This window comes from Falco peregrinus, chromosome 5, assembly GCF_023634155.1.
Source record: "Falco peregrinus isolate bFalPer1 chromosome 5, bFalPer1.pri, whole genome shotgun sequence".
Taxonomy (NCBI): Eukaryota; Metazoa; Chordata; class Aves; order Falconiformes; family Falconidae; genus Falco; species Falco peregrinus.
The window spans coordinates 67455465-67479767 of record NC_073725.1 but is presented as its reverse complement, the minus strand read 5'-3'; the positions used below and the strand labels follow the sequence as shown (position 1 = coordinate 67479767).

At 50.8% G+C, this 24303-nt stretch overlaps 2 protein-coding genes across 10 annotated transcripts in view; both read right to left on the bottom strand.

Annotated features, from left to right (window-relative positions):
• Positions 1 to 505: 505 nt before the first annotated feature.
• On the bottom strand, positions 506 to 15312 carry MOB3A (MOB kinase activator 3A). Of its 6 annotated transcripts, none has more exons than XM_055805602.1 (4): positions 15180 to 15312; positions 4630 to 5185; positions 2578 to 2780; positions 506 to 1911 (listed from the first exon to the last, which is right to left on the bottom strand). In XM_055805602.1, exons 2-4 carry the CDS (start codon positions 5045 to 5047, stop codon positions 1882 to 1884), a joined length of 651 nt encoding a protein of 216 aa, XP_055661577.1. In that variant the 5' UTR covers positions 5048 to 5185; positions 15180 to 15312; the 3' UTR covers positions 506 to 1881. The 6 variants fall into 6 exon arrangements, with proteins under 6 accessions (XP_055661577.1, XP_013157396.1, XP_027647357.1 ...); XM_013301942.3 differs by lacking the exon at positions 15180 to 15312 and adding an exon at positions 8837 to 9394; XM_027791556.2 differs by lacking the exon at positions 15180 to 15312 and adding an exon at positions 7526 to 7681.
• A 978-nt stretch (positions 15313 to 16290) lies between these two features.
• AP3D1 (adaptor related protein complex 3 subunit delta 1) overlaps positions 16291 to 24303 on the bottom strand; it is a 46989-nt gene continuing 38976 nt past the window's right edge. For all 4 annotated transcript variants that reach the window (XM_055805248.1, XM_055805249.1, XM_055805252.1 and 1 more), the window contains 9 exons: positions 23988 to 24086; positions 23331 to 23480; positions 23148 to 23195; positions 22568 to 22757; positions 21390 to 21478; positions 20253 to 20338; positions 19692 to 19813; positions 18865 to 18944; positions 16291 to 18477 (listed from right to left, as the gene is read on the bottom strand). In XM_055805248.1, the coding sequence (XP_055661223.1) occupies positions 18382 to 18477; positions 18865 to 18944; positions 19692 to 19813; positions 20253 to 20338; positions 21390 to 21478; positions 22568 to 22757; positions 23148 to 23195; positions 23331 to 23480; positions 23988 to 24086 (960 nt within the window). In that variant the 3' untranslated portion in view covers positions 16291 to 18381. The remainder of the gene's footprint in view (positions 18478 to 18864; positions 18945 to 19691; positions 19814 to 20252; positions 20339 to 21389; positions 21479 to 22567; positions 22758 to 23147; positions 23196 to 23330; positions 23481 to 23987; positions 24087 to 24303) is intronic.

The window sequence follows — 24303 nt, the reverse complement described above, 5'->3', positions numbered from 1 at the left end:
GCCCTTACTCCCCCCCAGCAGGAAAATAACGTGCAGATCATCAGTGCAGTGCTTTGGCCAACGTGGCCCACCAGCCCCGGTGCCCACGGCTGTCGGTGGCAGCAAAGAGCCCGTCGGCGCTGGCGAGCCTGAATCCACCTCCCTGCCCACAGCCAGCCAGGTTTCAGAGCTGGCAGAACAGCTCAGCCCTCGGGTACAGGGACATCACAGAGACAAGTCAGGACAACCTCGGCCTGCTGGCTGAGCTCCAGCACCCGCCTGCTCTGCCCCACAGCCCCGGGAGCCAGCGTGGGGCTCGCAGCAGCCCAGGCCTGGCACCTCGAGAGCAGGAGGAATCAAACCTTGCGGCAGTCGAACCAGGAGCGCACACCCAACGGCTTTTAGCAACTGTAGGAAACAGCTCTCCAGCACACGCTTCCCGAGGAGTCCAAACACACCGTGTTTATTTTGCTGATAGAAAGGCTCTGACGAATGTGTAATCACGAGACATTTAGCAATCGGAGCGTGCTGTGTAAATACAACATAATTTATTGGTTCCATTTCAGAGAACTATAGTGGTATTTGTATGAGTGTCCTAACGATAGCACAAGAAATGAGAGTCACGTATGTACAGAGATTCCAGGACACAGAAAAACTCTGTAAGGAAGAAGTGGTTAGTGGTAGTTTGGTCACTGTTCATGGAAACCTTTTCTCTTACCATCAGCCCTGCTCCCCCACTCCCCCCAGACCCTAGGTAGACCTATCTACCTACCTCAGGGGCACCGCAACGCTCTCGTCACGCAGTGGAGCTGCTTGTGCAAGCAGCAGGCAGGGCCAGCGGGCTCTGGCTGCACACCAGACTTTGATTACAAGATGTGTGCAGCTGAGCGGGGACGTGCTGCTCGGTAAGAGGGAGAAGGCTCTGTACCCTAATGGGAAGCAGAAAATGGTCCACACGCCCCCAGTAAGCGAGGCAGGGAGGGCAAGCAGCCCAGGTCCTTCTCGGCAGGGCCAGCGTACCGCCAGGAGATGGGGAAGTGCAGGTGTTCGGGAAGACGACTTCCCCACGTGTGTCCCAGTGCCTTCCCTGCGTCATTCCCACCGAGCACAGGTCTGCTGGGCCTGACGCTGCCGGTGCAGATCCCTGTCCCCCGTGGGGATGGCGCATCCAGAGCCGCAGTGGGGCTGCGCGTGGGGAGAAGCTCAGCTGGGGGCTGGTGTGAGCAGATTCACAACAGCAGCGCTCCCGCAGACTCCGTTAGCAGTGGCAGTGCTGGCCTAGCCATGAAAGGAACCCAGGTCCGGCTTCTTTCAGAGAGAACACAAGGAGGGCCAAGCTTTGGGGACAGGATGCCAAGGGAGGGTGAGCACAAAAGCAGCTCTGTCCAAAAACTGGACTCACAGCCAGTGGAAGAGGTGCTGGAACCAACCAGCACCCCAGGGGATCCACGTACACCAGCATTTCTTCCCCAGTCCCCATGTAACCTCCCTTCCTGGGTGGGAGATGGGTGCCTGGAGGGCAGTACCGCGTCCATGGCAGCACCAGCTACACGACATGGCTCTAGCTGAAGCATCTGGCTCGGCTCACTCGGTGCCGCTGCAGTGAAGGCACGGGGAAGAAGCGGTACATGGCTTTTCCCTCCTCAAAGAGCAAGCATTTCCACCAAGTGGCCCAAAATATTTTCTTTTTTTTATAGAAATTACTATAAAAAACTAGTTTATCTAGAGCATCTTTAAAAAAATATTCCTGCGATATCACAGTTTTACCTTGAAACTCATTAAAAATATATAGATTTCTTTAACAAAACGTCTCTGTTCTTCCCCTGAATCACGTCTCCAGTACAGGAGTGGGACTCGGAGTCCTCGGAAGAGATGCCGAGGTGGGAGCAGGAGGGTCTGATCTCAGTGGCACATCCGGGAGGTCATTTCCTTCTGTCAAAGGGACAGAAAAGACAAGGGGATTGCCAGGTGAGGGTGTGGATGAAAAAAGCCTCACCTTTGTTGTTTAGTCATCAATACCCTTTTCGGGCAGGCGGTGACACTGCTACTAAGAGCTCCCGTTTGGGCAGGTCCCTGTTCCCCCCACCACTCCCATTCCCAGGCACCAGAGGACACCTTTCCACCTCCCAGCGGCTCCGCAAGTCCGCTCTGCTGCTTACGGCACCGGGAACACCATCACCACCTCCCAGGCCTAACAGGTCACGTTCTCCAGGCTCCGTGCAACGGCAGTGGCGTTGCCCTCGCTTTTCAGCACGGGAAGGAGGCACGGGGGGGTTGGCCATCCACGTCCTGGATGGCCGACAGTGCCAGGCTCAGGCAGAGCACACTAACAAGGCAAGCCGGCTGCTGGAGACGCGAGAGGCTGCTGGAGGACAAGCCACCTACCCCCAGCCAGCGCCCAGCGCCCCTCCCCAGCTGTGTCTGCACATCCTGACTCCCAGTTTCCTGACGGTCAAACTGCAAGGCCAACCGACAGACTGAATTCGGGCAACCTGCTTTGAGAAGGTACCAGAGACCTCTGCCCCCAGCCCACCCCTTCTGTGCTGGCTGCGGATCCTGACAGACCAACGTGTACCCCGAGCCCACCCAGACACTCACCAGTGGTTCCAGCTCCTTGGTGTCTATGAGATTAAACTCTTTCACAAAGTAGTAAAAGTGCTTGTAGCAGGTGTTCACGTGGGCTTCCGACCCCATCTGGGTGATCCGGTCAAAATGGTGGATGTAGACATGGACAAAGACCCGGAAGAGCCGGGAGAGAATCTTCTTCACCACTGGGAGGAAGTTCTTGGGGAAGGGAGTACCTGGGAGGGAAGGCACGACCACGAGAAACTTTCAGCCAAGTTAAAACTGGTTCCTTGGGGGCTAAAACACATTGATAAAACGGACAGACTGAGACAAAAGGGCTTCTGTCCCCGGTAATTTCCAGTTCCTCCCTCCTTTTTCCTTTCTCTTTGGATCAGATTTTTTGAAGCACAAATTTCTTAAGTGACAGTATGCTGCATGCAATCGATTGCCACTAGCAACTGAAAGCAAGAGACCAGCCTTGAAGATTCCCAGCAGCTGTTTCAGCCTGATAGAGGTTTCTTCTACTCCCATTTGGTGTGTTTATATAAACAGCGCAAAATAATAGATACAACCAAAAAAGTTCCCAAAAGAAGAGGCAGTGCTGTTAACTCCCCACAGTTACCTCTTACTTGGATGTGTCCTTAGCTCTTTGGTTAAAAATTAAATATGGTAAGGTCCTCTTTAAAGGCATCAGTTCTTTGGGATTTGTTTAGCTGGGGCCCTGCAGCAGAGCAGTCTGGCCAACCAGCCATCCCAGTAGAACACCACAGTTTAAAGTTCACACAGGTTGTTTCTGGAGGAACAAGGATTAGTTAAACCCTTCCAGCGCTCTGCGAGAACTGCAGCATTTCAGTCGGCGTTAAGGGTGAGGAATCTGGTAAAAGCCGAGCTGAAAACAGTATCAATCAAAAAAATAAAAAAACCCAAACCACAACCCTCCTGCTGTCGGAAACTTGTCTTGCCTCCCTGAACAGAACAAACACCCTGCTTACAGTCCCCAGAGAGTCTCGCAGAAGAGTCCCAGCTAAAGGCAACGCAGCAGTCATTTGGGCGACAGGAGGAACGAGCGGGGAGGATTTTAGTGTTTCAGCTGTCTGAAGAACTGGCTGCTTATGACCCTGCTCCCCACCTCTGCCTGCTCAGCACCAGGTTTAAGCAGCATGTTGGCATGGGTGGAGGAGCCCTGCGAATGCTCGTGTGGCAGAGGCGGCAGACGTGTCCTAAAGAGGGGCCAACCGCATCCCATCAGAGCTTCGACGGGATTAACGCCGGGGCAGGAGGGAGGGAGCTCTGCTGCATCTTGTCTTTTGCATCCCAGAAGATGGGAGCTCTGAATGGGATCAATCATATATACCTAATGCTTTAGATACTGAGCTCTCACATCTTATTGTACACAAAATAAACAAAAACCCCAACTATCTTTGTCCCAAAGCCAGTACACAAAGCTGGGTTTGGATATGCAGATTTAGGTGTCTTAGGCCAAATTCTCATTTCCATCACCCTGGCAATAGATGAAACGCTGCCCCTCCCTCCATGCACATGTCAGCATCCCACCCAGCTGCAACAAACAGCCGAGTGCACGCCAGGAAGCGTTGAGCTAGAAAGGGCAGAGTCAGCTAACACCAGCCTGTAATAACAAAGAGGCTAATTATGGAAACGTGGCCACCATCACCAGGCCGACGCAGAGCACGCGTGTTGAACCCAAGCTAGCAATCAGCTCTACAAGAGCTGTCCTCCAAACATGAACTACTCAAGAGTCATGTCAGGGACTGACTTTTCTAAGAGGAGCCTCTTGTCTTCAACTGCCTAGGCTCAGCCTGGCTTTCCTCGAGATATCCATGACTCCAAACGGGATCTGGCACAGCTCTGGGTATTCTAGCACTCCAGAAGAGCTCTGAAGTTTCTCAGGTGCTCGGAAGAGCTTACTATGCTGCCAGCCTCTGAGTGGCACAAAAGGAAACAGCTCTGCTACACGGGTGACCTGTGCAACAGCATCTCCTGGAACAGAAATGGGACCCGAGGCCTCCAAGGAGAAGGCTCTGCACCAGCCTCCCTCTCCCCAGCCACAGCTGGAACTGAACTCACCAACATTAGTGGGAAAGATGTCCTCGTTGTTGATCTGTACCTCAATCCAGTCCATCAGGAGGTTCATGTACTGGGGAGCAGAGAGGGCTGTGGGTTTGCGGTACTTGTGCTCATCCTGCCATCGATACTCGTACTTGGGTCCCCCTGACATGACAGGGCAGGACTGCTCCGTGCAATAGTCACTGATGGTGCCGTAGATCAGGTTGATGCGGTTGAAGAAGTCCACCACGTGCACGGCCACCCAGTCGTTCTGCTCCTCTCCCGGCGGCAGCTGGACAGCAACTTTCAAGTCCAAGCCAGCGTTGAGCGAGGCTTGAGCCTTCTTGTGCAATTCGAACCGCTGAGTCCCTGGCTCAAACTTGCGCTTGGGCCGGAAGGTTTTGTCTTTATTGAACACTTGCTTTAAAGCATGGGACATTTTTCTTCTCTTCTTCTTTCTTTTCCAGGTCCGTAGCGATGACAGCTGGAGATGCAGCACTGCTGGGCCGCTTCCCAGGGCACGGCTGGGGTGACTCTGATCTTCACAGAAACCTCCCTCTACTCATCTGGTCCTGATCTGCAACACAGCACAGAAGGGCAGCGATTAGGAGCAGCTCTCTCAACAGGAAACCTTGTCTAAATCCCGTAGGAAGAGATCTGGGATACCATCTGGGCCCTCGCCCCAGATCTGAGGAGGGGGGGGAAGCCAGCGCCAGCTATCTTTCCTCCCCCTTCCCTTTCCAGCCCAGCTTGCGGCGGCTCGGCTGCCAGAAGTGACCTGGGCTGAAGGAAGTCACCCCTGCCAGGTCTCCCTACAGCTCAGCGTGGGGGCGAGGGACCTGGCCCCACGGGGAAGAGCTGTGCCCTCCGTGGGAGATGGCGGCCACCCACCCTGACACCACACCAAGAGATCCGAAAAGCCACAGAAACAAGGAGAAACGCCACCACGTACTCACCTCCGACACACCACATAGTTAAAAAGGGTAAAACACGCTGGCTTTTACCTGGACCAGATTTTTCACCTATGCTTCCCCCCCGTTGCTTTGGAAACAAGCCTACCTAAAAGGTAAGGTCACGCCAACCTACAACGCAGCTCAGCTCTGTTGCCAGACATACTCCAACAAAACGGCCATTCGAGCAGAAGCCGCATGCGCTGCCGCGGTGCTAAAGACAGGACACAAAAGGGCAGAGGGGAACAAGAAAAAGAAGAAGTCGTCGCAGCTCAGGCAACCAGAAAAGAGAATTATCCTGAAATAACAGCAGCTCTCAGAGCAGCCACAGCCTCATCTGCAGGTGCAGACAGACCATAAACATATTTTTCATTTCAATTTAGCTCACTTCAAGCTGAAGGCTGGCTGAAAGCTGGAAGACCAGCGAAAGCTTGCCTTCCTCTTCCAGTCTGAGAAGAATTAGCTCCAAGAGGGTGAGACACAAGTTCAGATCTGAAAGGATGCTGACGAGAAACACAGTTCTGTTTATCTGTAGCTAATTATACCTCCTTTGTTCCCACATCCATCCCCTCGTATAATTTGTGTCAAGCTGCTCTCTGATGGAAGCTTAAGGCAGAAAGCTATGTGTACCAAAAATATTATTTTACACGTGCCGGACAGAGAAATAAATAAGGCATCAGAAATTAACTAAAGCTGATGCCTTACCCAACCTGGCAAATAAAGAGCTTCCATAATGCTGTAAGCAAGGAAACAAATCCCTTTCACCTAGCAAAAATCACTTAGATTTATATGAAGCCATAGCGTTGTTCCAACAGGTAAATGGCAACCTCAAAACGCTGGCATGAAAATCCCAAATTCAAGGTCAAGACTACCTTTGCCGCAATTCAGCCCATCTCTAACAGATGCTGCATAGTGCTAATCAGCATTTCTTCTCTGGAGAAAGATTAAAAAGATTTAAACTAAGGCTTCTTGTTTTCTTATTTAATTACAGCAAGGAAGAAAACCCAAACCACTTCAGTTGGCCCCGCCAAGAACAGGCTCAACGTTTCCTAGCACTGCTCTTCCTGCGGGAACGGGTTCAGTAACCTCTGCTGTGCAGGAGCCGAGAGATCCAAACTCCTGTTGCAACCTGGGCCACGACATAGGCTGGGAGAAACTGAAAAAGCATTTTAATGGGGCTCAGCGAGATCCACTCTGGGCTGCAAGGTGAATTCACCGCACGCACACTTTTGCTGTGCACACCACTGCCAGAACAGCTGCTGTGACCCCCTACGCTACTGTGTGAGAGTCAATTAAGAAGACATAAAAAAGAAGAGAAAGAAGACGACCCCCCAAAAGAAACGTGTCCTTAGGAGGCGTTTGATCACACCACAGACGTGGTTAGAGGAAGTAGCAAACAGCGCGGAGGAACATCTGAGCGCAAGCCGGCAGTGTGGTTGGTGTGCTGTGTCACAGCCCCACCACATCCTGCGGCACAGTGCCCAGGCAGGAGCCCTCGCAGGCTGCGCCCACCCTGCCGCGGTGCCGTGGCGGAGCCAAAGCAGGACAAGCCTCCAAGGAACCAACAATGTGGACAGCAGGTGCTGATCTGCAGCTATTTCCAGCAGGAAATCACTCCCCGAGAAGCACTTGCACGCCATGATTTCCCTATGCTGGAGATGGAGAAACGTCCTTTCAAACAAACAAGCTGTAAAGACGCACGAGCATCGCCCTCCACAGAGCTCCCCGGAGGAACGGCAGCATCCTCAGCACGGTGCAACTTTGTTCGTGCTTATTTGCCATCAGATCTGTCTGATGGCACCTGTGCTGGCCCCCACACACCATGCTGGCCCCGACGGCAGGCGGGCACTGTCCCTCCTGCTGGGCGAGGGTGCAGGCTGCAGAGGATGGGGTAAAACCACAGGGAAAACCCCAAACATCCCTGGGGCTTGGCCACGCACACCAAGAAGCAAACACCAACCATTTACCAGAAGAAATTGTCCTCTGAGTGGGGCGGAGAGATTTTTGATATGGTTTATTTGGTACCAAGGTGGTGTTCATCCTACAAACAACTTCCTCTTCCTAAGGAGACATCATGCATGAGACCTGGGGAGCTCAACGTGGCACCAATTGTCTCTCCTCAGACGACTCAGCACCTGTCTGAAGGCATTAGCAAAATGAGTAGCTAAGACTTCAAAAGGATGCAGCCTATTTAATTACAGTCTTTGACCTAAAAGAAACACTTAGCTCTAGGAGAAGTTAAAAAAAAAAAAAAAAGAAAAAAAAAAGGCACAAAACCCAAAAGCATCCCTGACATTGCTTGAAGATGGTATCACGCATACAACACCTACTTCCACAGGCAGGAGTCACAGCTCGGGCAGCGCTACGACACTGCCTTTGCAGGGAAGAGAAAGGAAAGGTTAGGAACGCTCAGGATATGGGACACGCAAAGCACCTGAATTGTATTTGCAAGCTTCAAAGATGAAGAAAAACAGCATAATCCTCCGCAAACAAACCTGCAGTACATTTTGTTTACCCCTCCTTTCCAGCCAGCCAAGATTACAGCGTACGTCACTGGTGCTCCGAGAGGACCTTGGCCACCCCTGCGAGATCACACAGCCGCCGCAGAAAGCCCCACGCTGTGGCAGGCTGGCTGGAGCACAAACAGACCTTCAGCTTCCCCGCTATTCCCAAGGACATGAGGGGCGCGGCTCGGAATTACGCCGGTTAAGGAGACAACTTGCCTGCCCAGCCAGGGGCGTCAAGGCCTGGCTCTCCCTTCCCCAAAGCTCCTTTTCTCCCCTTCCTCCCCGCTCTCGCAGCTCCAGTCCTCACACGGATTTCTGCTGGCGGAGCCCGGCGCAGGGCTATTCCCCTCCCCTCAGCGGCGATGGCAGCTCCCGCAGCGCTGCCTTACTCTAATCCCGGGCTCTGGGTAGAGGCAGCCCAGGCGGTCGCTTCCCCGTCCCTTGGTTACTTCTACACGCAGCTCAGAGCAGGGATGAAGATAGAAGAGATGATCACCTCCTCCAAAACACCTGGGAAGTGCCCCCCCTCGCAGCCTGCCGCAGCCGTCCCAAGGTTTCCCAGGAGCAAGCGGCTGCCGCCCAACGCTGCCCGCTCTGCAGAGCCAGAACAGCTTGAGAGCCTCTTCCCGGAGCCCCCGACTGCTCTGCCAGCATCTGCCCTGAGCAACACCCAGTGCTCCCCCGCCACTAACACCCTGCAGGGGCTAAACAACAGCTAGGAGGGGGGAAAAATAAAAAATCAAGCAAGCCAGCATGTCAGCAAGCTCCTACCTGCGTTTCTAGCCTCGGCAGATTATCCTTGCAACGGCTCAGCCCGTCTCTGCAACTTCTACGAGTGCCTGTAGGCACTGAGGCAAAGAGCTTCCTTTTTCAAAGGAGGGGAGGGGGTAGAAAAAGTCCCGTTTCATGCGCGGCTGCAATCCGAAGGCTCCCGCAGGCTGGGGAGGGGTCAGACACGCGGCCACTTCCCTCGCAGTGACCCCAGCACTGGGGCGGCTCACATCCTGCTGCCTCGCTGGTAAGAAAACCCTTAAGCAAACCCCAGTGAGCAATGCGTTTCTCAAAATGATAGATTTCTCTCGTTCCCCTTTCGAGAAGCCACGCCACTGTCCTGCGAGACGATACCAATATGGTATTGCTGCTCAGCCTTCACATCCAGTCCGCTGAAAGCTCCTTCTGCAGCTGCTTATAATTGCAGCCCTTTGGTGACAAGCCTGTGCTGGTCACCCCGTCCCCGCGGAAAGGAGAAGGGAGCAATGAGCCACCGCCTTCCTCCCAGTGAGCCGGGTGCAGTGTCCTGACCAGCCGTGCCCTCACTCAGGCCAGAGTTCCCAGTACAGGACACAAAGCCCCCCCCCCCAAACCATTTTGATAAAGCAGCCACAATGTATCAGATGCTCTGAGCATTTCAAGTAAAAACCGAATTTACAGAACACGCCTAAGAAGCAAAGTGGCTTCAAAACAACTTAAAAAAGCAAAGATGGATGCACAGGCACATTTTTTCCATAGTTTTCCCCCGCTCCTTTCACAAATACCTTCCCACGGCCATTCTGCACTAGCTCAGTTTCTCGGTACAAGACGATCCTGGTTTTCTACAATCAAAGGAGAGATTTTAATATGGATCAGACCAATTACAGGAAGCAGGGCTGGACTGGCGCTGGTTTCTGTGCCTCTGGAGCCAGCCTGGCAACAACCAGACAGCTCACCTTCATGGGCTGAGGCTCTCGACTGCTCTTTTGAATTGTTTTATGACATGAGAAACAAAAGGTCTGTCCCCACGCTTACCTCAGCCAGGGTAGGGCACGCGAGGAGCATGCGGGGTGGAGGAGGAGGAGGAGGAGGAGGAGGGCCAAGCGCGGCCGCAGCAGGCACGCCGGGCCATTCATAACCCGGCGAGACGGCACTTCCACGTCAGCCGGCTTCCTGTCTGGCACCCAGTCCGGCCCGTGGAGCTGCCAATGTTTTCCCAAAAGTGAATCATTCCCCTCTATGAGCTCCGTCGTGGTGTTTCTATCTTTTCCTCCTGCGAGATGGCTCCAGGCTGCTGCACGAGGCAAGCTCCGCGGCAGCTCGGCATCACCCTCCGCACTGCCTTGCCTTGTTTTCCCCTCCACACTTGCTCCTGGCAGCTGAAGCTGCTCCAAAGTTAAAGATGGAGCAGAGAGTTCGTTCTGCTGCTCTGCGGGACAATATCCACATTTTTCTTTTGGAAACCGCTTGAGCAGCAGCCTTAGCAACAAACTTAACAGAGCCATTCAGAAACGCACATTTGAAATGTCGAATTCCCAAGGTTTAGGCCAACAAAGAGCCCTTTATATTTCACCACAAAGTCAATTTTAAGAAAGTCCTGCTGGTCACCAGCCACCCCCCCACCCCCCGGAATTTAAATCTGCTGCACAATTTGGCTATTTCCAAGCAAAGAACTGTACAGGCACCGCATCTCTCCAGCACCTCCTGCAAGGAGGCTTGCTCAGGAGCGGGACGTGCCTCTAAGCCATGCAAAGGCAGAGCGTGTCTGCATCGCTATATGCTTAAGAGGAGGAAACAGTATAATAAAAGACTAAAAATAGTTATACTGGGCTTTGTTACCTTCCCCCCCGCTAAAAAAGCTATGCATTCAGACCACTTGTAAAGTCAGGCTAGTTTCTACAATAAAGGGAAGAGCCCAGTTAAATTAAGCCACAGCTGGGTTACCAGCCCCAGCGGATCTGAGCGCGGCCGCCCTGGCAGAGCCCATCGCCTGCTGCTGCTCCTGCCGGATTGAAACGCCGCCCCACTGAGCGGAGAGCCCGGCTCACCCAGCGGCAAGAGGCACCCCTCAACCAGCACGAGCAGGACGGAGGAGCTCTGCTCTGGCAGTTTACTGCTCTGCTCTGAGCTCAGGATTTAGATCCAGACCACACAGCGGTGACAGGAGGGACGTGATGGGTTTCGTGTGATGGAGCTGGTGCTGCAGGTGGACACTGGGGGGAGGCAGGTGAGGGAGTGAGCGCCAACGGGGCTGGGTAACCCTTTCTGGCTGGGCAGAGGGAGGGCCCGATCCCTTCAAACTTTGCAGGCAGGAAGACAATTTCCAGCATGGGTTGACTCCCCCCCCAAGCCTTCCAGGCATCCTCCCCACCTCCACAGAGGGTGGAAAAGCCACATGAGAAAGTAACTGTTGTAAAAGGTCACCGCTTCTACTTTCCCTTCCCTGAAAAGGGAAGCTCAGACAGGAGATGCTGTAATTCAAAAATCTTCATTTGAAAGCCTAGAAATGACTGCAGGACAGCAGGGACAGCTAGTCCTGAGCTTACAGATTTAGGGCCAATTTTCTTGCCTCTTACGTGACATCTGCACCTATTGCAATGTCAGAGCTGCAGCTCTCTTGGATGGTTTCCACAGATTGCGCTCACGCATCCACGCCGGAATGACGGCTGCATGTGGAGGCAGAGCTAATCTGCTGCAGGCTTTGCAGACGCTGCATTAAGCTGACAAGCTGGGTCACGACTCCAGGAGACAGGTTAACTGCACAGACAAATATTTCTAGGATAAACCACAGGCAGTGACGCCGCGCTAAGAGAGGCCCTCTCTTTTCGAGGTGTCAAGGGCTGTATTTTGCAGCCTGCTTCTTTGGGAAGACCCTTTGCTGTCCCCCAGCCTGGCTTTGCCCCCCACCACAGGACTCGGAAGGGGAAGTGAGGTATTTATCGAGCCCAGGCTGTGAGCTACACGTTTCTTCCTGCTGTTGCAGGCTCCACATTATTGTCCTCACTGGGCAGGGATATTTTTGAGCCAACAGCAGTTTCATCTACACTAATTTTGGGATCTGCCTCCACCCAAGGAAAAGGTAACAGCGGCTGGGAGATGAATTTTGCCTCAGGCTGACAGAATGACTACAGCAAGAGGCATGATTTTAACAGTGTGGCTAGGGGTTTGAGATCACAGGACGTGCCGGAGCTATGAGCTCCTTCACCCACGGACTGAGCCGGAGCACGAGCTGGCCACACGGACAACCTTTCTCATGGCAGGGCTAATCCCACCGACAAACACCCCTTCTCCCCACGTTCATGTTATGCTTTCAGAAGAAAGGCAGTATTTTTTTTCACTGAAAGCAGATGCCCACGAGGCCTGCTCTTCCCCTCTATGAGGAGATACGGCAGTAATCCGGCATGTCTCCAGGCAAGGAATAAGCCCACTGATGTGGGGCTAGAGGTCACTTCAAGACTAACCACATCATAAGACCTCCTGCCACACAGTGAGAGGAAAAAAGGGGGGAAGAAACCAAAAAGGGCCCACAAGCAGCCCCAGGAGAAGCCTGCAGTTAAGGTGAAGGAAAAAAATTACAGTGCCTTTCAGAGCAGCCATGGGCCTGACTCAGCTCCTGCTTGAAACTAAAACATGTTTTGGATGGCTCTAGCTCATCTGCTGTTCTACAGGCTCCCTCGGAGCCAGCGCAGAGGCACGCGGCCACAGCCGCCATTCACCCAAACCCAGCTGGGACCCGGGAAATCCAGCACCGCGGCCCCCGAGCCGGCGAGGGCAAGCACCAAGCGCGGCCAGCCACGGCAGGACGATTCCACTGTGGCACAGCCCTGCCCTGGCAGCACGTGGGAATGTCCGGCAGCGTCACTGCTTTTGCCTCTTCTCAAACTGACTCGAGAACAAAGCCAAGCACCTAGGGACTTCATCCAGACTTTGCTGGAGGAAGTCAAAGCTGCTGCAGCGCAATGGATTTTTATTGTGTTGCCTTTATATACTTGCAAAAGTGGGTTTTTTTCTGGCCTTTGCTGCCTCTTTCCTTCCCCTCTCTCCCTGTCTGCTTCAGGTACCTGGAGCAACAATTCTCCCATTTCATCAGAAGCAGAACAGCACTTTTGGTGCAAGACCAGCTCCAGAGGGAAACAAGTAGCAGACCAAGACAGGAGTCTCTGACAACTCAGCCTCCCAGGGGCATCTGGAAAAGGTAGGATAAAGATGCAGCCTAAGGTGCACTCTTTATTGAAAGCATTAGCTGGATATTACGTATTTCTAAAGATAAGCTGCTAAACCCCCAGCAAAGCTGGTTATGGATCCACTTACAGCAGCATTTATGGCTCAAGTATCATAAAATACCTTCCTGTCTCATAAGAAATTAAAACTCACAAGTTGAAGGCAATTCTTTTCCCAAATCTGAACACCGTGCACAGATCTGGTTAGGTTTTGCAATCTCCCTTCTCTGACCCCACAAGTTTTTGCTGCTGACAAGGGAAACATTTTTCCTTTGTGCACCGTGGCCATAGCAATCACTGGCCCATGCACAGAGAAGCACGAGTTACAAAACACGGCACACATCAGTACAGTCCAGCCTCTACAAACGGGACTAAATTGCACCATTTCAGTTCGGGTGCTACTTCACATCCCGTCAGTGGAAGAGCCATGTTGGAGCCAAATGTGGACACGGAAGCATCTGGCAAACAGCTCCCACACCAGAGGACTGTTGTAGTCATGAAGCAGGACTTTGCGCAAGATGCTGAGTACGCTTCGAGCTCCCTGAGCCCCAGCCAAGCAGACAGGAGCGCCCGTTTCCATTTCTGATGATAGCACAGTTGACTGCACAACCCCAAGTAACGTGTCCAAAAGAGCATCCCAGATCCTGAAAGGTGAGCCAGGCACAGAGAACCAGCTCCCTGCTTGGCACCTGGGCTCAGCTCCTCAGTGTAAACTGAGAACACCAGTTTTTGCTACCACACCACCAAGCTGGCATGAACTCCCAGCACTCCTCCCTTTCTGGGGAATTTTGAAAGGTTACAGGCTCGCCCTCCTGTCCAACTTCACAAGAGCATGACTAAGACAGAAAGTGAATCTAAGATACAGAATACACAGTCCAAGAAACTACAATAGATAAACACAGAGCTGGATGCGAGCCTAAAGCCTGGAAAGAAAGCGGAGTGCAAGGACAAAGCCCTGGGGACTGTGATAAACAGGTGGCTGGGGAAATTTCACACCTCCTAGCAAAAATCTCCCTGTGCCCTGCTGCTTGCCAGAAGACTTCCAGACCAGAAAGGGATTTTAAACAAAGAAAGGGTAGAAATCGAGACAACGTGGCCACTCTTCAGTTCCAAGCACTAGGAGAAGGGGGATCTTGCTTTTCACTAGCACTAAAGTCTATGACACAGACTGTCCAAGCATCTGTCTCGCAGGCTGGACAACTTCAAATCCCTCCCTCCCCTCTCAGGAGGGCTTCCCGCCCTTCCCTCTTTGTTCTTCTCACACACAGCAAGTTTGCTTTGAAGGAGCCAAGATTATTGCGCTGCGGATCACAGCAGAGGCAGCTACTGTAAGATTAACATTCCTGGCTCATAGCAAGAGACAGAAGCAGGGCAAGCGTTCGCTTTCAAGCATCACAAGCTGTCCCTCATGACAGCAGAGCTGCAGCTCACCACGATCAGAAAAAAACTGAGGAATTCCTCATTCCCCCCCAAGCACTTAAGAGATTGAGGAGTTTGAACTTCAGGACTATGCCTTCACCTAAAATAGAAACGTTTATTAGCACAGGTAGAGAAGGATGAGGGAAAAGAGGCGGGACACAACACATGAGTATCCAAGGCTGTAACTTCACAGTTACTCCGCAAAGCCCTCGCTCTCTGCGCTGGTTTTTTAACTCATTTCTGAGCCGCCAGCAGGTCCCACCGCCCGGCCCCTGCTGAGGGGAGTCACGGCCGGGCAGGGCCCCCCCCCCCAGGCCAAGCCAAGGCAGGCTGAGCTGGGCCAAGCCAAGCCGGGCCGAGCCGGGCCCCCCGGGGGCCTCAGGGCCGGGGCGCCGCTGGGGCTGCGCGGAGGCGCCGGTCCTGCCCGGCCTCTTTCAGCAGCGCCGAGGCCGGCGGGGCCCAGCGCAACAGGCCGCTGGCTGCGACCCCCGCCCGGGGAGGCCCTGCCCGCCGCGGGGCCGGGCCGATGCGCTGGGCTGGGGACCCGGCCCGGCCGCCCCCCGAGACCCCGCGGCTGAGGGACAGCGCGGCCCCCCCCCCGGCAGCCCCCCCGCCAGGCCCCGCGCAGCCCCTTCCACAGGCCCCTCCGAGCGCCCCGCTCCCCTCAGCCCCCCCTTCTCCTCCGAGCCCCCTCGCTCCCCTCCGAGCCCCCCCCCTCCCCGCACCTGGCCGGTCGCCGCTGGCCCGTGGCTGCGCGGAAGCGTTGCCCCTCGTGCGGCCGCAGCACTCCGCCCCCCGCCCGCCCCGCGGAACGTGGCGGTGGCCCCGCTCGGCGCGCGGCGGCCGGCACTACTTCCTCTTAAAGGGGCCGCTCGCCCGCCGGCTCCTCCCGCTGGCGGTCCCGGGGGGACGGGCCGCACCGGCGGGGCCCAGGCCCCGCAGCCAGGGAGACGACTATTTCCTTTTCTTTTTCTTTTTATTCTCCTTATTTCCTTTAATGTCCCTTTATTATTTCGTTTTTCCGCTTTATTATTTCCTTTTACCCCTTAGGCCCTTTTACCCCACCCGCCCATTTATTTTTTTGTTTCCTTTTACCCTCCCCCCGCCCATTTACTTCCTTTTATCCCCTCCCCCCTTATTTCCAACCTTAACCCCCCCACTACCGCTACCGTGCTCCCCTCGCACACTGTGGTGCCAGCCCAGAGGAAGAGACAGAACAGCTCGTTCCTGTCCTTCACTTTCCAGACATCTCAACACCATTAAAAACTTCCGAGTGCTTAAATTTTAGCCCCAGCTGCGACCCAAACCAACAGAACTCATGCAGCTTTGTCCAAGATCGCCTGAATATTCCCCCCCCCCCCCCCGCAACGTTTTATCTAGTGCCAACTCCTTGCCACGGTGCCTTCCAGAAGCACGCTAAAACGTGCCAGCCTGCCCGGTTATTCCCAGTGTTGGTGCCTGTAAAAGTACCAAGGTGGTTTAAAACAGGAGATGAAGAACAGCATCACTGCTGTCTCCCTCACTGCAGGGTCCTTTTCTGCTCGTGTCCTTCGTGCCTTAGCACTGCTGCCGCTGACTGCGGGTATGCGATCACCCCCCGATACGCACAGTGGGGAGAGCACAGTGGCAGGATTCACGGGCCCCAGCTGATAACCCCCCCGCCCCCCCCACCCGGCAGCGGCATGAGAAAGGACTTCTTACCTCCTCTGCAGCTTCTGGAAGGAGCTTCTCGTACCTCCCCTAAAGACACGAGCAGTCAGGACTGTGGTAAATCCACGTCACGTTTCCAGGTCCATACAAACTGGAAGGGACTGACTCTTCACAAAGCCAAAAATATAACTTTGTTTTGAAAGTTTATTGGATCATCTTGACACAAAATCATTACAGCAGCTTGTGGTATGTTGTTTTCTTTTTTGTTGTTGTTGTTTTAAGGGAATGTTGATAGCAAATAAATTTGCGAATGTAACACATCATACAATTTCAAAATTCTAGAATCACTGCACAGGATTCTGTAAGAGAAGACTCTACATGCTAAAGTGACAGTTTTCATCCATGAATTAAAAAAAAAAAAAGGAACACTAATTGAGGAACATCATCCTTTAAGACAATTTTAATATGTTCAGTTTCTAATATACAAACTGGCTAACCAAGGGAGGTTGACCAATACCAAATCCTACCGCTCCACCTGCGGTGAAGCTTGCTGCAAGCCAATTCCCGCAGCGCGCAAGTGCGGTCACTTATGAAGCTGGTCCTAGCGATGACATCAGAGCAGAGCCTTTGCAAAAATACCTTAACATGGGAAGAGTGTAAAGAGCACAACACACGCTTAAAGTACAGGACGTTCACCCAAAGGAGAAGATCAACGCTTTATCCTGTCTCTGCGTGATGTTTTAGCTCCACTCTGGAGCACTGCTGACGCCCATCGGAGCAGCGACAGCGCTGGAGAAGAACAGACCAACCCGACTCCTCCCTGGGGACCCTTCTGGTACCAGCAACTGGCAGGTCTTGACCTGTGCCTCAAAGCAAAACCGTTCAAGTGTGTTCTCAGCTTGCCGGGTATGGAACAGAAAGTAAAAGAACTGGGGGGAAGAAAAAAAGAAAAGAAAAAAAAAAGCAAGCAAGAGATCTTGGAGGACATCAGCTAAGCACCTCTGTAAAGGACACAATGACATCCCTTTCCCGTCAGCGATTCCACCGGATTCCTCTAGTGCAGAACGGGCTTTGCTTGGTAGACCCTCCCCTTCTTCCCTCTAAAGCAACCTGCTCGCTACAGACGCAGGGCTGCAGACGCCCACCACCCCCTCCCTCCTGCCACCCCCCAGGGCGAGCTCTGCCGCAGGGACCCGGTTCCACTTGGGCTGCTCAACCTGCAGCCACCGCTGCCAGGGCAGGGCCATGGACACGAGGAGGACGACGGAGCCAGCACCACACCTCTGACTTCACAGCACAGAGGGAGGGAGCAGGGCTGCTGCAAACTGGTGTGAGCACAAGGGATTACACACATGGGCACTCTAAGCTGGTAGTGGTCAACCTCCGCTGGTGAGCAAAATGATAACAGAAGCAGGAACAGACCCCTTTGGATTTCCAGTTTCTTGCTACACCCTAACTTTTCAGGAATGTGAAATTGAAGTGGACTCATAAAACACATCAGCAGAGACTGCTCAAAGGGGAGAGGCATGAGAGACTCCATTTGCAGGGGTGGTCAACAGGAGCAGAGAACCACACAGTAACACTTCCAGCCTGTTTCATGCGTTCGCTCTACTCTTTCAGCTGTCACTAAATGAAGGTTAAGGCTCAAGGCAACTACTATAAACAGAAACTCCAACATCCCAGTTCTCACAGGGCTCATTTGGATTAGCTCAAGGAGATGGAGGATGTTTATATGGTGATCAAAATAGATCTTGAGATAATAATAATAATAATAAATCATATTAAAAAAAAAAAAAGAGGCCTTCAGGTCCAGCACCAGCCTCTGCTAGAAATATACATCAACTACAGCAGCCCTGAAGACATATTCCATGGCTAAGGATCAAGTCAACCTTCCCTGGCAAGAAGCACAAGCAACAGACTCTGTGCTACTGTTGATAAAATTCTGCTTAGTCCACCGTCCCACGCAGATGGCAAGGTTTATGGGATCTCCATGAGCTGCTGAATAAATAGCGCCCCTCCCTCCCTCCCTCCTCCAGTCATGTCACCAGGATCTCTTTGGGCTAGAAAGGGTTAACACCACAGTTTGTAAAAAGTTTTGGAAATAAAAAGGTAACATACAGCCTTAAAATGTCTAAACTGCCAACAATGGTGGAGTTAACTGAAAAGCACGTGCCCCAGGATAGTACATGCGTACGAGGGAGAAACTTAACACTTGGGTCTGCTCATCTTTACACATTAGGTGTGTTTCTTGTAGTTGGAATATTTTGTAAGGAATATTCAGCACTTGGACAATGTCTCTTTCATCTCATCCAACAAGTTGCTAAGCAGGGTGGAATCATTACATTTCCCATCTATGGATACAGAGTTCTCTCCCTTGGAAAGAAAAAGAAAAAAAAAAAAAAAAAGAAAAGAAATCCATTAGTCTTTTCTAAGCAGGGACAATTTTACCCCCAGACAAGTTCAGGGACTGGAAACAGGCGGTGGAGCCTGCACAGGAGCGAAGCAGGCTCTGCCGAGAGGTCACTCTGGGGAAGCCACCAGTGCTGCTGCTACCCACCCAGTATGCACTGGGCAACAGAAAGCCCATGGCGAGGTACAAGCTGCGTAGTAGCACAGCGAAAACTGCTAGATGGGCCGGGTGAATTCAGCTACCCATGGTGCCCCTGGGTGACTTAGACAGGAATACTTCCCTCTTTCTGTTAAGACAGAAAGTGCTGCAGATTTACCTTCTTTCAGGTCAGAGTGTTACAATGCTCTCACCTTTTTTACCAGTAGGCAGACGTGATGGCCTTGGATAGAACGACTGTACATTGATGCACACGAATCAACGCGTTCCACAACTATAAAGAAAGAAGGAGTTTTCACTTAATGGGCCTGGTTTTAATGTAAGGTTTGCTTCCTGTGAAGAGGAACCACTGCTTTGCCTGGCCTCAAGGAAGAGAAGCTTCTACTGAGTGAGGGGAGGAGGAAGTCAGGGTCAGGATGATATATGTGCCTGGCTCCTATCTGGGACATTTTGCAATAATGGAGGTTAGTCATTCGTCTTTTAAGCAAGCTGCAAAGGTTTTGTGGCAAAAATGCTGATCAGAATGTAATCTCTTCCCCAGAAATACTTTCAGTGAGACACCATCTAACACACACACCAAAGCATGATGAAACAGCCATTTGTTTTGCTTCATCCAGTACCTCTGTTTTAATAAGTCCAAACTTGAATAGCTCAGGCTCTCCCTTACTGAAACAAAGCACTGGGAAAAGAGGGAGGCTGAAGCACTGAAGATCTAACACACCCTCCAGAGAACAGTCGCAGCCCTAGCCATAAGCAAGCTGCTCTCATGATACCTGCCTCGTGCCTCGCTGGACCGGAAGAAAGCCACAGGGACAGGGAGAACTCATTTTGAAGAACACCGCATGCTCTGAGAATACCAGCATACTACAAAACTGGAAAAAACTCCTCTCCCAAATTTATTTGATCTGGGTATCACCTGCTTCTGTCATCGCTGAGGCCACAGAGCATTGCACTTGCCAAGCACAGCAGAAATTTTAGAATACGGAATTTTGCAGAAGGTTCTGGATCGAGGAAGACTCACCTGAAAAATGATGATGAAAACAGATCTTTGCCAGTAGATGTTGGAAAGAAATGCTAATTCCGTCTATTTTAATAGAACTCATGTGCAGATCTCCAGACTCTAGGAGCTTGGCAAAAGCATCACTGCAAAACAGGAAGGAAAACAAACACTCATACTAGAAATTCAAGGGAAATCTGCTACATTAGCCCCATGCAGACCTTGAAACATCTCAGGATGCAGAAGTCTAAGTAATACCAAGCTCTAGGAAAATGGGTTTACAGCAAATATAGGAAGCACACTCCACTGGAGTACCCTACGACCTCAACCAGAGCTACTTCCACACAACCTCCACCAGCCTACATACAGGGCGTATAGCTTCTTCTCCAGAATCACTTGAAATAAGTTGATGGACATATTTTAACAGTCAAACGTTACACAAGATAACTGAGCCATAACCAAAGCAATCACAAGCAGCCAAAATCAAAAGCATGCTGCATATCTTGCAGAGACGGCCTGCAGCCAAAGCTCAGCTTCACATGGGTGGCAAAAGCACCGATGTTGTGCTCCCTAGATGGCACTTACCTATAGCAAGGCGTCGTGATCAAGTATGAAGCGCAACTGAAGTGCAATTTGAAATCTAGTTTTTCATGGGTTGAACCTTCATCATTCTGCAACAGGTCAAAGGAAAGGAGATGAATGGGAGCCCTGAGGCAGCAAGAGGAGGCACCACCCCCACCTACCAAACAGGCACCAATGAAGAGCTTTAGGGCTTGATTCCCTTCGATGTACCCTGGCTGGGCCTGAAGAATCAGCCCCGAACAGCCATCACGCTACAACATCAGGCCACTTAAGAGAAAAGATTTGGGCAGCCATGCTGATACGTACACCTAGAGCAGTTAAGGGACACAACTGGAGGGACTGAGCTGCATTTTTTGTTGCATTCTGCTGAAAAATACTGAGCAGACTGAATTTAAACTAACACCTAGAGATGTGCCTTTACAGTTCACTATTTCCCAAGGAAAATAATAACCTTGTATCTCCCAGATTTCTTAGGTACTGAAAATAGAACTAGTATACTATTTTGAAGAAACCCTTAAAATAAGAGATAATGGCTGACTCAGAAGTAGCCACAACTGTCTCCATTTACTTCCTTCAAGCTATTCACGCAGCTCCTTCATTAGTAATTTTACTGAAATAAGATCAGAAACCCTATAGTCTTATACAGGCAAATAGTTTTAATTAAACAATGCCTTCAGCTAACCTTACTCTTGTTCTGGATTTCCATCCTTATTAACTGTATCTAATTCTTATCACTGTTTTCCCAGCCTTGTATCAGGTAGCAGTGTCCAACTGATCTTTGGATAACTGAGATCAAAACGAACAGCCTCTGGGTTGCATCTCTCACTAGTTGGTTGACCTCCTCTCCCCAGCAGATGCACCACTGCAGTGATTTTATAGCTGACAATGTGGCATATGTTTCAGGCTGCATTGCTCACACACTGCCAGGAATGACAATTTAGGACATGCTTATGCAGTATTCTAGACAGTCTTTGCACAAGATGTCATGTAAAAATACTTCTCACGTCACGGGATGGGCTGGTGCAGCAAAGATGAAATGATGCCTTCAAAAAAGCTCTAAAGCAGTGCTTTCCACCCAAGTCAAGCTCCCTTACGCGGTTCTCCAAAGGAAGCAGAAACAGAGTTTAAAGCTGCACTTACTTTGACTATAAAGGACAGTGTTCCTTTTAACTTCTGAGCCATAACAATACTCTGAAGTGTAAACACAAACTGGGCTTCATTAGAGATTCCTAGCATGAGGAGAGGAGAGGGAGAAGTCAGGTCAGAAAATGGTTTCCATACGCAACTAATGGTTAGAATAAACTGATCAGTAGCAGCTAAGCTTGAAACTTTCCATGTAGTTGGAAGAGAGTTATATGCACAATTCCTGTTGTGAATTAACTGTGTTACAGCACTTAGCTCTCGGGTCTCTGAAAAGCAGCAGTGATAGCTGGCATTTGGTAGAGGTTATTGAGTGAGCAAGCGCCTGGGCGAAGTATGTGACAGTGGCAATAAATTTATACTGTTTGTTCAACTGGAAAAATATACAGCTTTCCAAGTAGTTTTCAGACTAATTCAAATTCCATTTCTGTGTTTTTCTTTTACTATACAAGTCTGTCTCAAGAACTGCCTTATACAGAACAACAACAAAAAAAAGATCCACTGCTTTTTGTGGGGGATCAAAATGCACCCTGAAGCCACTAAATCCCAGAAGACTTCTGTGAGCTGTTTCAGTATTCAAATTAACTCTTTGGCAAAGGAAGTGAAATTCAAAGAAGTTCAGCGATTTGACTGTACTATTGTACTATGTATGAAGTCATCATCCTCCATCTCTGTGTCTAATATTTCTTAAGGGCTCAGCTCCCCATCCAAATAAGCACATACTTATCACAAACCTTCACTGCACATGGCTTCTGCCGTTAAAACAGTGGAACAATAGCTCGAGAATAAATCCGGAGTGGATGCTAATGGTCCACAAACCTATAACTTTGTTTCGTTTAAATATCATAGCAAACTCCTCATGAATTTTGGATTCCTGTCGTTGGCCTTGGTAGCACGTTCAAAGGTGTGCCAGCCTGCAGTCACCTGAAAAAGGAACCTCGGACATGCAGACTCCCAGCCCTACGTTACTGGCTTTGCTCTTGCTGTACAGAACCACCTGTGCTTATAGCCATACTGTAAGAAGGCTTATCCTCTCCAGGGAATTGTGTGAAAGCCCAGGCAGAAGGACATGTCTTTCTGGAAAACAGCAAGGAGCAAGAAGTTCAAAGAATTCTTTCCACAGGAGGGCAGTGCAGGACTAGACATACTCCAAGAACCCTGTGCAAAGCTGCGCATACCAGGGGGTAGCTGGAAGGGTACAGGTATCCCATCATGTACTGATGATCCTTCTGGTCGGAGCATTTTAGTGTTGAGAGAGTCCAGGACATTTAATTCCATGCTCTTAAGGAAGCTAGTGCTTTTGTTTTCAAAGATAACAGAGACAGTAACTTGACTATCGTTCTGCAGGTTTCCTTGAATATCGTATGTCTGCAAACGAAGAAAAAAAAATATACATCACAGGAAAGATTCAGGAACTTCAAACAGCAGACCCCCAGAACAGAACACAGCATCAGAAAAACGCAAGCTTTAAAAGGAAAGTAATTCAGTACAACTGCAGGACAACGAAAAGCAGGGTGATGATCAGCTCCACAGTAATGCTAAGCAGTGGGAAAATCAACAGCTTAAAAACTTGTTAAGCGGGACATCCAGAGGAATGCAAGTGGAACTTTGTTATATTCCTCCTTCCTGGGATTTAAACAGTTCTTCTATTAAGTGTTGTCTACTTCAAGTCACTATACTATCCCCAGGGTATCCCCTCTTTTCTTAGAGAACACAAAACCAGAAGAGACAACTGGATTTGAATGTCAAAAAACTCACCGTTTTAATGTATGAATTTTCAGCAAGGAGGCGGTAACTGGACATAGGCTGAAAGACAAGAAAGAAATCACAGTCACAGTATAATGAGTTTCTCTGAAAAGAGTTGACTTTCTCCTTCCTCCCAGAAGAGTTTAGCTCCTGCCTTTTCTCCAAGGCAAGGGCTGTCAGTGCACAGCTACTCACTGGTAGTGGTTCATCATCTAGTGTTCCATTCTGCACAGACTCTGTCGTCTCCTCCTCACTGTGATGACTCTTCTTTTTGGCTTTCTTTTTGTCCTTTGATTTCTCTTCTTTCTCCTTCTTGTGCTTTTTCTTCTTATGTTTGGAGGATTTCTAACAAGAACAAGAAACAACAAACCCTTAAAGAAACCCTGTATTTGCAGCCATTACATCATGACCTCTCTACCAATCTTTCAACTCTGGACTCTCCCTCTGTGCAGCCTTCTGGCCTGAACCAAGTTTCCCTCTGCTGCAGGAACCTGAAACAGAGTTCCCATTCCTTAAACCCCAACCATCATTCTGTGCCGAGTCCCAGTAAACCCTTGCTCCCCACTCGGGTGACACCACCTTAACCCAAAGCAGCCCGGGATCAGCAGAAGGACAAATTTCTTCAACTGTTTGGAAGCTCAACTTTAAAACTGCTTCCCGAGCCTTGGCTCAAAGAACAACCAAACCTCTTCCTATGAAGGTCCTCCTCATGATAACATTCTACTGCTGCCTATTTGCAGGTGGTCACTATACTGAACAGGATGCTGGTTGTGATTCCTGTGTGCTTCTTTTTAAGGAATACGAGACACAAGGAGAATATGGCTAAGGGCAGCAGCAACTTAAACCACTTACCTTCCCTTCATCCTCCTCCTCCTCCTCTCGCTCCTCCCTTTCTTCCTTTTTTACCTCTTGAGGTTCAGCCCCAACAGCAGCACCCACTTCAGGCTCACTCTGAGCAGATTAACAGAAGAATTATGACAGTAATTGAATGCAGCTGAAACAACTGAATCCCACACCAAAAGAGATCTTAAGATGACACTCGGCCTCACACCAACTCTTATTTCAGAAATTGCATTAGACTAACATGGCAACAAACCTTCCATCTTATGCCTCTGAAACCCAGCAAATATGATCACCTGAGGACAAGACTCAAAATACTTCCTCCAAG

What these genes read in the sequence shown, in the direction of transcription:
- MOB3A (XM_055805602.1), bottom strand. Translation starts at nt 5,047, where the DNA reads ATGTCCCATGCTTTAAAGCAAGTGTTCAATAAAGACAAAACCTTCCGG. An exon ending in CATCTTTCCCACTAATGTTG is followed by an intron (nt 2,781 to 4,629) that starts GTGAGTTCAGTT and finishes CTTCCCTCCCAG; the next exon opens with GTACTCCCTTCCCCAAGAAC. An exon ending in CCAAGGAGCTGGAACCACTG is followed by an intron (nt 1,912 to 2,577) that starts GTGAGTGTCTGG and finishes TCCCTTTGACAG; the next exon opens with AAGGAAATGACCTCCCGGAT.